At 41.1% G+C, this 14,194-nt stretch overlaps 1 protein-coding gene across 2 annotated transcripts; it reads left to right on the forward strand.

Moving 5' to 3' along the window:
* Nucleotides 1–2,409: 2,409 nt before the first annotated feature.
* On the forward strand, nt 2,410–13,482 carry LOC148413821 (D(1) dopamine receptor-like). Of its 2 annotated transcripts, XR_015867664.1 has the most exons (3): nt 2,410–2,739; nt 4,126–5,916; nt 12,671–13,482. XR_015867664.1 is itself a non-coding variant. In XM_088431918.1 (2 exons), the coding sequence occupies exon 2, from the start codon at nt 4,408–4,410 to the stop codon at nt 5,530–5,532; it is 1,125 nt and encodes a 374-aa protein (XP_088288044.1). In that variant the 5' UTR covers nt 2,410–2,739; nt 4,126–4,407; the 3' UTR covers nt 5,533–9,069. The 2 variants fall into 2 exon arrangements, 1 of the variants encoding a protein (XP_088288044.1); XM_088431918.1 differs by lacking the exon at nt 12,671–13,482 and having other exon boundaries at nt 4,126–9,069.
* The last annotated feature ends 712 nt before the right edge of the window (nt 13,483–14,194 follow it).

A 14,194-nucleotide genomic window follows, 5' to 3' on the forward strand; every position in this document is an offset into this window, starting at 1 on the left:
TGTTACTCACAGCATGACACAGTTGTTGTTTCTACTGGTCACTTTTTAACAAACCTGTTAAAAAACGTTGATCATTAACAATTAGGAGGGACTGATGGAGAGATGGTAAGAGCAAAAAAAGATATCATTGAGAGGGTTTGCTAAAAACTTCAGCATCCTGCACATTCAGCAGACCTAATAGCAGAAGAAATGTGCTTGTGCAAGTATTGTGTCTGTTTATTATTTTTTTTCCACCTTAACATCATAACATTCTCTGGAATGTAGGAAGAAGTGAGAGTACCCGCAGCAGACCCACGCAAGCATGGGGAGAACATGCCAACTTTACACGGGAAGTACTGAGCTGCGATTTGAACCCGGGACCTCCTGTAAAAAAGACGTGTTAACCATAAAGTTCTACACTGTAAACAAACTTGAAATAGTGCATTTTTTTTCATTGTATTGTTATTTGCAACGCATGACAATAATGTTGAGCATAAATAATTTACTGTGAGTACTGATGAAGCAACTCCAAAGCACGTATTTTTCGATGCTAAAAATGTCACTTTTTAATGACACTAATACCTGTAAAACCCGTTAACACCACAGAGTGTCAGCATCGCTCTCCCAGCTTTGTGTTCCACCCATATTTGGTTCAACTTTGATAGTTGAACCGTCACTGCATAAAAAAAAAAATATATCCCACCCGGTATACTCAGAGGGTGAGGCCAAAGACCCTCAAAATTGATTTAAAAAAATGTGGGCCTAATTTGGATTATCTATTTCCACAGCACACTATTTCCTGTCACATAGTTGCCTGCTAAAGCATGACCCTGCTACAGATACTCAAACACTTAAAAAACATCAAGTATACCAAAAATATTTAATTATGACTGTGAAACCAAATAAATGTTTAATCTCGTTCTCATTGTATTAAATTAGGAATTGCTAACAAATGATGAAATCAGAAGTCAAGAATCCAGGTTGTAGGAAGGCAGATAACCGATAACTTTAGTGTTGATTCTATCGATATTTTGATCGATTTTCAGAGCCCTACTTGCAATATGACGATTTGAAATTTTGTTACCGATTTCATCAAGCATCATGGAAGTTGCATTACTTGATTTGCTTTTGCATTTCGGAGCCACACAAAATCCAGCAGGCTGGATCTGGCCCCCAGGCCTTAAGTTTAGCACCCGTGCTTTAATGCATCCAGTGGTGTGGAACAAGGGTCAATAAAACATGGATAATTGATGCAACAATAATGAATATGGCCATGTAGCCTTTATTTGTAATGGCTTCATATATGTGAAATTATGTATTTTTTTTTATATATAAAGGTTGACATCAGAGAAAGCTTTTTTAATTATTTTTTTAACCACCCCGAAGCATGTATGACATCATTGTGAAAAGGTCCACTCTGATGATTGTGACGATTGTAGATGTGTGGAGTGGACCAGGATGATTATGTCACAGCTGGTCTGGGAGCACCATGGCATCCCCCTACTGAAACTAGAAGTAGACAGGAAACAGGGATGTCTGAGGCAAAATGAAGCATCTTGTGTGTGCGTGTGTGCGTGCAGGCCAACCAACATAGCCCTATTAAAGGCATGTGTTCTTCTGCTATTCGTGCTGCACTATGTTCACGGGAATGCTATTGCACTAATTAGTGTAAATATTGTAAAGCGACACGAGCATGCACTCTCTCATGCAAAATTGCTGTACTGTATGCAAATTAACTGTCGTGCGTAATTTGTACTGAAAATGAAAGCCAAACGGAAGATTAAGATATATTGTAAGCTATTGTTCTAATTTTAGCCCTGCTTATTTGCATCACTCCTCTGCCCTCATGGTCAATCTTGTAAACTGCTTGTAATGTGGATGCTTGAGAAGGAAAAGGCTAAAAGCTGTCGCTCCAGCTCCCATCACTACTTGCATCGATGTAGGGCGACAGCTGGTATGTCACGATTGTTCCGAATTCCATTATGCGATGCAATGCAACGCACTGAATAAAGCAAGCCAGTGCTGCCGTGATGCCAACTGATATCGCTAGGATTTTAAAATGACATTATGGACATTTTTGTCATGCGGCAATGAGAATTATATCATTGTGGCGAAAAAATAAAAAATAAATAAGTAAAATCATGAAATCTCAACGACTCTTCAATCTGTTTCATTTGTACTGTCTATTTAATGCAGTTGACTAAGTTGTCCGCAAGAGGACGACAGTGAGCCAGTGCCCTCCTTACCTGGATTGCTGGCCTGATTTCTGTTATGCCACCTGGATCTTAATTTAAACTAAACTGTACAGCACATTTAGCTTGGTCAAAGAAAAAAGAAATATACACACATTTATATATGCGTGTATAATGTTTATGTTTTTATGTATGTAACAAAAAGGGAAGGCAAAGTGAGGATGCTTTAATTGCGACTTCCCCCGTGTCTAAATGGGACGCGGTCAGCAGACAACAAGCGTGCCTGCGAGAGAGCGCGAGAGAGGAAGAGGGGGGAAAAAAAGTGTGTGAAAGAGCGCACATGTCACTGTGCTTGTCCGCAGAGATGCACTGAAGCCGCGGGAGCACGCAGACCTCAATCCGCGATATTGGATCTTATTTACGTTCAAGCAGCGGGAGTGTTAAGGACGAGCGGGGTCGCGGATGGTGACAGCGCGGACTTGACGCGGAAGATTTTTGGAAGAAACTACTATATTTTGTACTAGATTTGAGCCATGAATCCAACGATTCCAAGAGGATGCGGATGAAGGTATGTGGGATCTTTAATGTTGTGCACTATGTTGTTGTTAAATGACACTTCATTAGATGTCCATGCACTCAAATAAGTGCAGTGTAACAGGCTGTTCCTTATTATGTGCAAGGATAATGCTCACTTTTGTCGAAACTGTCAGTGAGATCAAAACACGTGTTAATATTATTGTGGCAGGAATTTGCATGCAGATGCATTGGACTGTTGTGTTTTACTTTCCTAATTTTCATTAAATGAGGTAGCCAAATTATTTGAAACAGAAATCAATGAATTTGAATATACTGTACAAGAAGAAGAAAAAAAAAATCTGACGTTTACAAAAGCAATTTTGTTCATTGCTTCTTGTCTTTATTCATCAATACATCATTATTGATAATAAACAGGTCCACAAGTAGCACTTAATTATTGTTTTGTCAGCAGGAATATCGACTATAGTCATTAATTAAAAAGAGACCTTTTCTCGATTTTGACTGAGTTTAAGTTGCCAGTTCATTGACTTACAGCAGTGGTCCTCATCCTTTTTTCCGCTGAGAACGTTTATGTGAAATATTTTTCAGCCAAGCACTCCCTAACAAGGTTTTTTGAGTGGGGAAAAAAGACTTAAACAGAGAACTGTGCAGCAAATGCCTTATTTAGAAAACATCAAAACTACATTTGTTGTTTTTTGTATTCATCAGTTTTATTCAGCAACTCCAGAAGATAGATCCTGTAACATCTTTTTTTTAATTTATTTGTGGCTCATCTGCCAAAAAATCATGTCAGAAATGAAAACGTGCATCTAATGTTTTGCAAAGTAGTCACTATAACGCAATTTGGTTATAAGTTGCATCACATTCCAATTAGTTTGCTCTCATTTTGAAAAAAATGCACTGTTCCTGTCATGGCATTAAAAAATATTACATTCGCTGAATTCTGAAGAATTCCTGTTAAAATTTAATGAGCCCTTTTGGAGAATCTTTGTGTACACACATTTGAAAGCCACTGCTCCAAAGCACCGATCAAAAGTTTGGAAACACTTTTAAATTCAAGTGCTGTAAAATTCACATCAACAGCTGTGAAGAGTGCAGAGTCAACATCATCCTGAAAACTGTGAAAATGCCAATATGGGCAAAGCTGTTATCTGTGCAAATGGCACTTACTTTAAAAAAATCATGAAGCTAAAACTGTTTTGACATCAATATTTCTTCATCATGTTTATAAAGTACTGTGTTAGAATACAATTCAGGGAATGTAAAATAATAACAATATTAAAAAACACACACACACACACTGAATGAGAGGGTGCTTTATAAACTGAACATTGTCGTCTTAAGGCAAGAACGAAACGGTCTGTGTGAATGTTTGGGCACAACCAAGTGTAATTTCATTGATGTTGTCGGTCCACAGGCTGGCTGATGACCTCATCAAGCAGAGAACTGATCTCTGAACCTGCAGAGGTTTGGTTACACTGAGGAATTGAATTACCATTACCTGTAGAGCAGTGAAGCTAAAACTATGTCAAATCTGATCCTCCAAGTCCAAGTGCCCCAACCGCTCCCCGAGCCGCTCGGCCTTGAGAGGCGCCTCTTTCATCATTTATCGGAAGATAAAGTGATTCGGCGGCAGGGAAGCCCGGAGACATGTTAACGCGCGACGACGATGTCGCCGTCTCCCAACAGCATGACTTGAATGAGACGTTCAGGGATGGATGCGACGAACTTTACAACGGCCATCGAGAGCGGTTCTTCGGACGAGGCTTCGTCAAGTCGAGTCCTGACCGGTTGTTTCCTCTCGCTGCTCATCCTCACCACGCTGCTGGGCAATACGCTGGTGTGCGCGGCCGTCACCAAGTTCCGCCACTTGCGCACCAAAGTCACCAACTTTTTTGTCATCTCGCTGGCCGTGTCGGACCTCTTGGTGGCCATTCTGGTGATGCCCTGGAAGGCGGTGAGCGAGATCGCCGGTTTCTGGCCCTTCGGCTCCTTCTGCGACACCTGGGTGGCCTTCGACATCATGTGCTCCACAGCTTCCATCCTCAACTTGTGCGTGATCAGCCTGGACCGCTACTGGGCCATCTCCAGCCCCTTTCGCTACGAGCGCAAGATGACACCCAAAGTGGCGTTCGTGATGATTAGCGCGGCGTGGACGCTGTCTGTCCTCATTTCCTTCATTCCAGTGCAGCTCAACTGGCACAAGGCCCGATCGACGTCTTTCGGCTCGCTCTCCTCTCCCCCTTCATCTTTCCTGAGAGCAAACGTCACGTCGGAGAACTGCGACTCTAGCCTGAACAGGACCTACGCCATATCCACCTCTCTCATTAGCTTCTACATCCCCGTCGCCATCATGCTGGTCACCTACACCCAAATCTACCGCATCGCTCAAAGGCAAATCAGGAGGATCTCGGCCTTGGAGCGAGCGGCCGAGAGCGCCAAGAACCGTCACGACAGCATGGGCGGGGGCTCCAGCATCGCCGACTCGGAGAGCTCCTTCAAGATGACCTTCAAGAGGGAGACCAAGGTGCTGAAGACGCTTTCCGTCATCATGGGTGTGTTCGTGTGCTGCTGGCTGCCGTTTTTCGTGCTCAACTGCATGGTGCCCTTCTGCGAGCATTCGAGCGGCGGCCAGGCCTTCCCCTGCGTCAGCCCCACCACCTTCGATGTGTTCGTGTGGTTCGGCTGGGCTAATTCCTCCCTCAACCCCATCATCTATGCCTTCAATGCAGATTTTCGCAAGGCCTTCTCCATCCTGCTGGGCTGCCACAAACAATTTCCAGGAGGCCACAACATCGAGACAGTTAGTCTCAACAAAAAATGACTCATGACTCGCTCGCAGCACTGACTCATCCGCGGAGGGGTCCGGGCGCCCCGCAATCCCCCTCCCCTGCTAAGGCCGCTCTGATTGCCGGCAAACAGAGATGCTGATCTTGTGTGTGTTAGAGTGACTGAAGGCGCTGACCCGACGTGGACCCTGGATGTACCGGGCAAGTGGCCTGACTCTGTAGTGTACTAGTCAAGATCACACCAACCGGGACCGACGCGTTATTGGGACTAGAGAGTAGGGACGCACCGAAATGAAATTGTTTGGCCAAAACCGAAATTCGAAAATGAGAAACCCGAATTGTGGAAAAAAATGGAACTTTTTCCACAGTCAATCAACTCTGGGAACGGACTGTAACAACCCAAGCAGCGTCTTTCACAGGTCTGTAAACGACTGATGAAAATGAAATAAAACTGCATACTATAGCTCTGAAGATTATTCTTGTTGGGTGTTTTAACACCTGTTTCAAGGACACACATTTAAAATGTTTCTGTTTTTGTGGTAAATGTTATAATATTTAAATATAACAATGGCAGATTTAGTCTTTTTTTTTCACAACATGCCAACCGTAGGATGCAAGACAGATGCCAGGATATTTGATTGGGTAAAATTAGTGACTGTATTGACCATTTATTGTAATTAAGTAATAAAAAAAATCAAAGTAAGTTCACCCCATCGATCTTGATGTAGTCCGCTTTAATTGATTGATGGGGGGCTGCATTATTTAAACATTTTCCATTAATAATGGTTTATTCATTGATGGACTTACTTTCTGTCTGAGTTTGAAGCAATTGATTACACCATAGTTAGCAGCTAATGCTAATGCTGGAGGCTTGTCCTGTATCATACAATGGCAGTGTAATCCATTTGCGTTTTCAGAGCATTTCCCTAATCAACAATTGAGTATGACTTTTTTTTTTTTTTATGGCCATATGTTGATGTTGTCTATGATGTGTTGGCAATGAAAATTTTGCAAGGACACAAGCTAGCCACTCTTGTAACACAGCTAAGGCCAACTTCAGAATAAAATCCTACTATGGCTATTGCATAGTCCTGCATGTATTATTTGGTGTATTTATTTTGAAGTTGGCTTTTGCAACAATGCCTGTTATGTGGTGTTGCTCCTTTCGTGGTCTTTCCTTAAATGTCCAACTGCATTTGAATGAACCATATACACAGTTAGCGGGTTGCGCTGCGGCTTGAGACTTCTGCTGCATCTGCATCGTATGATGAAAGCGTGATTGATGAACACATTTTTAGCGTCCTTAATCAGTGATTGAGTACGTTTGTTTTTTTTAAATGCCCATGTATTTTTTGGTGTGTTGCTATTGACATATGACGTCATGCTGTTTGTCTTTCTTGATTGATCATTTTGGGCTAGTTCCAGGAAAGAAATGGAAGGTTGACAGTGATCTTAATTCAACCTGCTCAAATCCTTAACATTAATTCTTCTCCACTCCTTCTCCTGTATGATCATGGGAAATTCAGACAGATGTTTGCTGTTTTTCACGCCATCAAAATATCAGTTTTTAGACTTTTTGTTCCAGTTTTAATTGCCTTTTGGCCAAAAACTGAAAATACATTTTTTTGGCCCAAATGTTTTTGAGGCTGAAAATGTGGTGCTTCGCGGTTAGAGAGACTTGAGACAGAGACAAGACCAAGATATTTGGAGGTTGATACTGAGACAAAATTTGGGTCTTTCGGAGGTCAAGACTGAAGCAAGACCAAGACTGCATCAATCGGAGCCAACAGAAATCAGAAAAAATAAATATTTTCTTTTATTGCATTTGCAGCAAAACAGTAGTGAAATAGTTACAAAGGAACAAATCTAAGCGAATTTGTTTCACATTTGTTTCAATTTCTCACTGATAAGAGCAGTAGTTGTTGTGTGGTCTTGGCCGAGCGTGACAAAAAATCTTGAGTCTGTCCAATCCGAGACAGAGACAAGACAGAGAAAGAATGCCTTTGATGCTGAGACAAGACAGAAAACCTGTAAAACTGGTCTTAAGAATGATTTTGAGAACGACAACACTACGACTGCGGTCAGACTGTCAGAGTGAGCCCGCTTATTTCATGTCTTTGCATGGCAAGAGAGCGCAGATGAGAACAGGGGATTTGGGGATTGAGATTAAGACTCTTTGCGGTTATGCCAGGGAGCGCTGCGGTACTGAGAGCCCCGCGGAATAGATAATCCCATGACTGGGCAGCGCACGCCCTAACGTTGCCAGACACTGTTCGTTTTAGCCAGTCTGCATCAGCATGTCCACTACAACAGAGAGACACTGTAGATTAAGAAAGTATGTCAGCAATCTGCTTTTACACTGGAAAATGTTGATAAAAAAAAACACATTTTTTGGAACATAAAGCACACCAAATTATTAATTTAAATCTTATTGAATTTACCTATTTGGGGAAATTCCCATTTATCAGGAACGGTGGGTTTTCAGGTGCACCAGGTTTCTTATATGCAAGGTTTCAAATAACGATTATTTCTATAATCGATTCATCTGCCATTCCTTTTGTCAATTAATCGCTAAATCAGATTAAAAATTTGAATTTTCATCCCTTTATTTAAAACAAGACCTTACCACAATTTCCCAGTGAAATAAACATAAATGAACTAAGATTCAGTTACTGGTTTGGCTTGTAACACACACAAAAAAAAAACCCAAGAAGAGAAACGTTTCTTTTTTCAAAAGTAAAGGTATATCTTTTCAAATTTATTATTTCTTTGACACAACACAAAGATTATAAGTCTGCTTGCATGGAGGGCTACACAAATAGGACAACATTTACTGGGGTGAAACTTCAATTCAGAGGATTAGAATAGTCAAATTTGATAATCCATTAGTTGTTAATGAATCAATTAATCATTTCAGCTCTAGCTATGAAGCACCGGTGGGTTAAGAAAGCAAAAACCAGTACAGCAAATGTGTCAAGCTTTATTTATCTTCAGTTCAACGTCCATACATTAGATAATCGGAAATTAAAAAGGTTTGACGTGTGCCTACTGTCCCAAAAAAATCTGGTAAAATTTAACAACAACATTGTAATTTTATTCATAAGCTTTTTCAGACCTGCCATCTGAATTTTCCTTTGAAGCTGTAAGTGCGTCACAACATCCAGGTTGGGTCTCGTTGTTCTCACCCAAAAATATGATTTTTACAGTTCCCTCTTCTTCCTTATCTTGTCTGCTGCTCTGTTTGAAGTGGTTTTACAAACTGTGTCTCACATTGCTGTGTATTATGGGAAAAGTCAAAGACAACCTTATGTGCTGCTTTTGTGTTTGTCTTTGGGGTCTAAAACAGAATTATATTTCAACCGCTTATGTCTTAAATCTCTCACAGTTATTTTAACACCACTTTTGGATTATTGCAGCTTGGTTTTACTTAGCTGGGCATCACTCACATATACAGTACTATATGTCAACTTTAAAGCTGACTTTTTTGTGTCTTGTATACAACTATATAGTTGTGTGTCTCCAGTGCCTGCCCGCCTCTCAAGTATGACATTAAACAAGCATGTAAGTCTTTAGCCCTATGCCTGTTTCTGAAAACGTGTCATTTTGCACTTGCGTCCCGCTGTTATGAAACAGTGGGACTAATTAACATAACAACCAACCTCACGCCGAGATTGTCAACTAATGACTTGGATAGACAGTTCCTTAGCAAAAGAACCACTGTGAAGCGGCAGTCGCGGCACAATCACAGGCAAAGCTGCAAGGGGCTGCTGTGTTGGAACAGATTAGCATTAGCAATTAACGTGGCCAGTAAAACCTTTGGAAAATAATGGTATAAAGTTTCTAAAGTTCAGTTAAGGTTGGCATGCGAGTGGACTGTAGTTGCGTTTGGGGATTCTTTTGTGCATAACCGCTATATTTACTAACAAAAGTAATTTAAGTTCTTTAAGACTTGAAGGTTTACACATACAAAAAAAATGCAAAGACTGTAAATGTATTATAAAGGGGGCACTTAGAGATCACCATATATATATATATATATATATATATATACAGTGATTCCTCGCCACTTCACGCGTCTCCTATCGCGCCCTCAGTGCATTTATCATAAAAAAAAAAGATAAATTAAAAAAAAAGCATTCAAAGAGACGTGCTGCGAAGGTTCCCTGCATGTCTGACAGATGAGTTAACTGTAAATGCACATCCCATGGGCACTCCTCGGATGTCGAACTACTGCAGTACACATGCTTACATAAATCCTACATTATTAAAACTTATACAGTAACAGTTTAGTGTGTCCAGGAAGGAGTGCTCAGGGACAACATCCAAACTCCACACAAGCAGTCCGGAGCCAACTGGAATTGAACTAGGGTCCCTTAAAAGGGAGGCGGACATGCTAACCACTCTTTCACTGAGTTGTCAGATGAGCTATGCCGATCTATCTATCTATCTATCTATCTATCTATCTATCTATCTATCTATCTATCTATCTATCTATCTATCTATCTATCTATCTATCTATCTATCTATCTATCTATCTATCTATCTATCTATCTATCTATCTATCTATCTATCTATCTATCTATCTATCTATCTATCTATCCAAAATACATATGTAAGGATGGCTTGATTTGGAGCTTCAAATTTATCATGTTTCATTTGGGTTTGATTAGAGGCACTCACATCTTTCAAATAGGTAATTTTCCTTACGAAAGAATGTCTGCTTAAGTGGAATTGCCTCGGTGTTCTTAATAAAAGTCTATTTGGACGTTTCAACGTTCTGTTGAACCACAATGACCTCTACATGTCAAGCCGTTGCGCGTTTCACTCCAAAGGGCAAAATCTAACAAGCCCAGCTGTGTCTCACATCTAAAATTTCCCTCTCAAATAACTCCGGTGCTCGTGTGTCACTTGCATCCGGTGATGTAGTGCCGTCATTAACAACGTGACAGGCTCAAGCTAGAGGAGTGAAAAGCCCGGAATAATAAAGCTGGAACACCCACTGTGGGGCCGCTTTATTCCTACAACTCCCATTGTTTCTTTGGAGTTATTACAAAAGCTATTTTTCATCCTTAAAGGACTGACATAGAGTTATGACTTTAGTGTGCATCAGTAACAGTAGCCACAAAAACTTTGCACTTTTATATTCAGGTGCTGATATGGTGAAGGTAGCAGAAGTGTGATGGGGACACTGAATGATGAGGAGGTTCACACACAGTTCCCTAACAAAATCCGTCACTGTGCAACTGACAACCTTGAAGCGATAAATTGATCCAAAGTTCATCGGTTATTTATCGTCTGTCCCACTTCTGGCAAAGCTGGCCAAATGTGTCTTGTGCATCTGTGACTTGGAACCCAGCAACAGTCATTTTAATTTCATGCTAAGTCTGAAACTAGAACAGTGAACACATGAACAGTGATTGTTTTCCAGAAAACAGAAGCCAGTCTGCCTGAAACGCAGAAAACCGCCAACACATTTGCTTAGTCCTCAAACCATGGCAGAAGAGCTCATTCATCTTTTATCAAAAGCTTAACATAAACAAACCATTGGCTTTTAGCTATTCAGCCAAATCAACATGGAAAATAAAAAGAATAAACTGTATCGAAAATCTAACATTGTATATTGTCCTTTTTAATAACAAATCAACCCCCTCGAAAAAAAATAAAACATCAATAAAATGCTCTATTCAGCCCCACTGATCCAAACACAGCATTAAAATGAATATTGTGTTTGTACAATAGGAATTTAACAACAAAATCCACCGTTTTATCCATCTCAAGGGGCAGCCATATTTTGCCACTTGCTGTCAACTGCAAATGACATCGTACTCACTGCTCATTTAATGGCCAATCACAGGTCAGCTTGCAAAGGTCACATGACCAAACTATGAAAGCAAATGAGCCGTAATTGGTCGTTTACTGAGCCCTGTTCAACGGTGATGTCTACAGCAAGCGAGCAAGCAAATATGTGGGACAGTTTTGGGCCATTTATAATTCACACACAGGTCACATACAGGTCACAAATTTATTTGGAAATTTGAAGGACCTCACACAGAAATCGATTTTACAAAAACATCAGAATTGAGTCTAAAGCTCTGCTGTCTGAACGTATAGCCTTAGTTAATACAACCCTGATTGATTCGCCAGCGATCCAAGGTTCACCCCGTCTGTCACGGTTGGATGACTAGTTACTTCTCACAGAGGGCCCTGGACTATCCTTGCCATATGAAAGCCCCCCAAGCATGCTGCCAGAAGCGATCAACAATTAACATGATCGATATCACTCGGAATGTTGAGCGAGGTGGCGACTGCAACGCTGCAGCGACTTCACCTGCTGAGCCTGACCCAGAATCCTCACAATGTCACCAAGACGGTGCGTAAACGGGGAGAAATTCTCTCTGTGTTCTCCCCGGAGAGCTCAAAGGCTTCTTAAAGCGCTGCTGTCGTCCTGGATTGGCACATCGGCGAAGTGATGTCAGACATGGCGATGTCGCATGATGCTAACGACCCGCCCTGAGGAAATGATTTACTGAGACAGGGCAAGGAGAGGAAAGAAAATCTTATGTAAGTATCAAACAATGGCAGCTTGGAGAAGGGGCAAAAGAAAGTGAGAGGATGCTCTTTAAATATAACATAAGCCACAAGTACCAGCAAGGTCGGCCCGCTGTCACGTCCATCACCAAGCATCTTGTGTTGTCACTTGCTTGCCGCTAATAGATAGGCACAGCTGGCCATGCGAGCAGCTTGCTAATGCACTTAATGATTTCCTTATCACTCACTCTCCGCAGGCACATCCTCTGGGGATTCAAACGCAATCAAACAATTTGCGATATTTGTATTAACCCCCAATTAACGATGTATTATTCACAACTGGCAGATCATAATTGAGCTGGAGCCTAATGCATTTTTAATAACTCACATAACACCCAAGATAAGCATAATTAAGAGGGTGCATGTTAGCGATTTGAACCCAAGTGCGTCAGTCATGAATTTGCTTTACGTGTTGGGTAAATACTCCTCTTCATTACAGGGCGCTTGAATATTGCAGTGGAAAAAGACATTTTGACCTTTCTTGTCCTTTGCAGCAAGCCGCTGCGCTCCCTAGTTTGGTCTTCACTTTGCTTATGACACCACTTTCCTCCTCCACCCACTCTCTGTTTACTGTTTACGCTGCAGCCCACTGGCAGTGCCGCGTCGCCATTCGTCACTCTGGCTCCAGTGGAGAGGACGGCGCCTGTGACCCCGCCACCGAGAAAGGAGCAAGGGATTGAGGGCAAAGGGACCATAGAGGAAAATGACAACAGAAAAGGAGATGCAGTAGCTGATGAAGGGTGGTGCATGAGGGCAGTCGTATTTTATGAGAACCAATCAGTCTGTGGGAATGATGATGACTGAAGAATAGCGAGAATGATGACCTTACATATGGAAAATTGTGACAGTGTACTTGATTGGGAAAAATAGATGCTTAATGTTGGTGAAAAATAATGATAAGCACAGAAGACTAAATAAAACATTTCCATTTTACTGTATATGACCACATTTTATACATTGAACATTTTTTAACTTCAATTTCAACAATGCTGAGCAGCACACTACTTTCCTCTTCCTCCTCCGCCTCCTCCTTCAAGTTTCTCCCAAGAATTGTTGTCCATGAGACTGATTTGCTGGCTGAAAGACCATATTTGAGACAGCATGGTTTGTTCAAATGTGATCAGTAGGACCAGTAAGTGTCAGGCCGTCAGCAAGAAAGTGCGCAGTGTCATTGAAGTCTAACATGTTTATGCAGATGAAATAATACTGCTAGCTTAGTGGCTAATTCATACTAGACAGATCGATCGAGCCACCATTGAAGACCAGCAACATGTGCCGTACGCCAATGTCAATATTAGCTGATTAAAGTTGTTTGTTACAGCCTTAAATTGGCATTTTTATATGATTTTAGAAGAATGTAGTGTTGTTTGTACTGGTAGTCAGGACCAACAGTTGCAGTAAAAAAAAAAAAAAAAAAAAAAAAAATCAATATGCTGCAATACACCTTTGTTGACAGTTAGCCATATGTCCTGGCAGAGACTTTCTCATGTGACGTAATCATGCACCCTCTCTTAAAATTTGCAAAAGAATAAGAAACGGAAACAGGCATAAATAGCATGTTTCTTTTATGTGTTTTCACTCAATGTGCTGAAGAAATTAAAAATGTTTGTATAGAAAACCCACTATGGTTGTACTTAAGCCAGCACTGAACTTTCCAAGAAGTGAACCTTTGAGACAAGTGGCTTAATCCTTTAATATTGTTCATGGTTGAGAATTGTATAAAATGGTACATAAGTGGTCCAAACTGGTGATGTGACAGAATATTTTAAACGGCACTGTGAACGATAAGAGTCAGGTCTCTCTGAGGAGCCGCTCTTCACCCTTTCAGCTGTTCTTGTGGTTTGTTTACTGACATACTTTTCAGCCGGTCTTCGGTTTCTGGTATTTTTACTTCGGTATTTTTGCACATGCTTCGTTGTAGAGGAGTTTTTCTGTAGTTCTTTCTTCAATAAAGACGCACTGCCGGGCCCCCACTGTTTTTCACTTTACTACATCAAATAATATTTTTCTCCCGCTTCAAATAAAGGAAAGGGCTTTGTTTGAGGCTCTTTACTGTTCATGCACTGAGAAGCATGGAAAAAACAAATTTTTGTGGCATTTGATGAAACG

The sequence above is a fragment of the Hippichthys cyanospilos genome, chromosome 13 (assembly GCF_059441005.1).
Source record: "Hippichthys cyanospilos isolate Australia breed blue-spotted pipefish chromosome 13, RoL_Hcya_1.0, whole genome shotgun sequence".
Taxonomy (NCBI): domain Eukaryota; kingdom Metazoa; phylum Chordata; class Actinopteri; order Syngnathiformes; family Syngnathidae; genus Hippichthys; species Hippichthys cyanospilos.

What these genes read in the sequence shown, in the direction of transcription:
- LOC148413821 (XM_088431918.1), top strand. Translation starts at nt 4,408, where the DNA reads ATGAGACGTTCAGGGATGGATGCGACGAACTTTACAACGGCCATCGAG.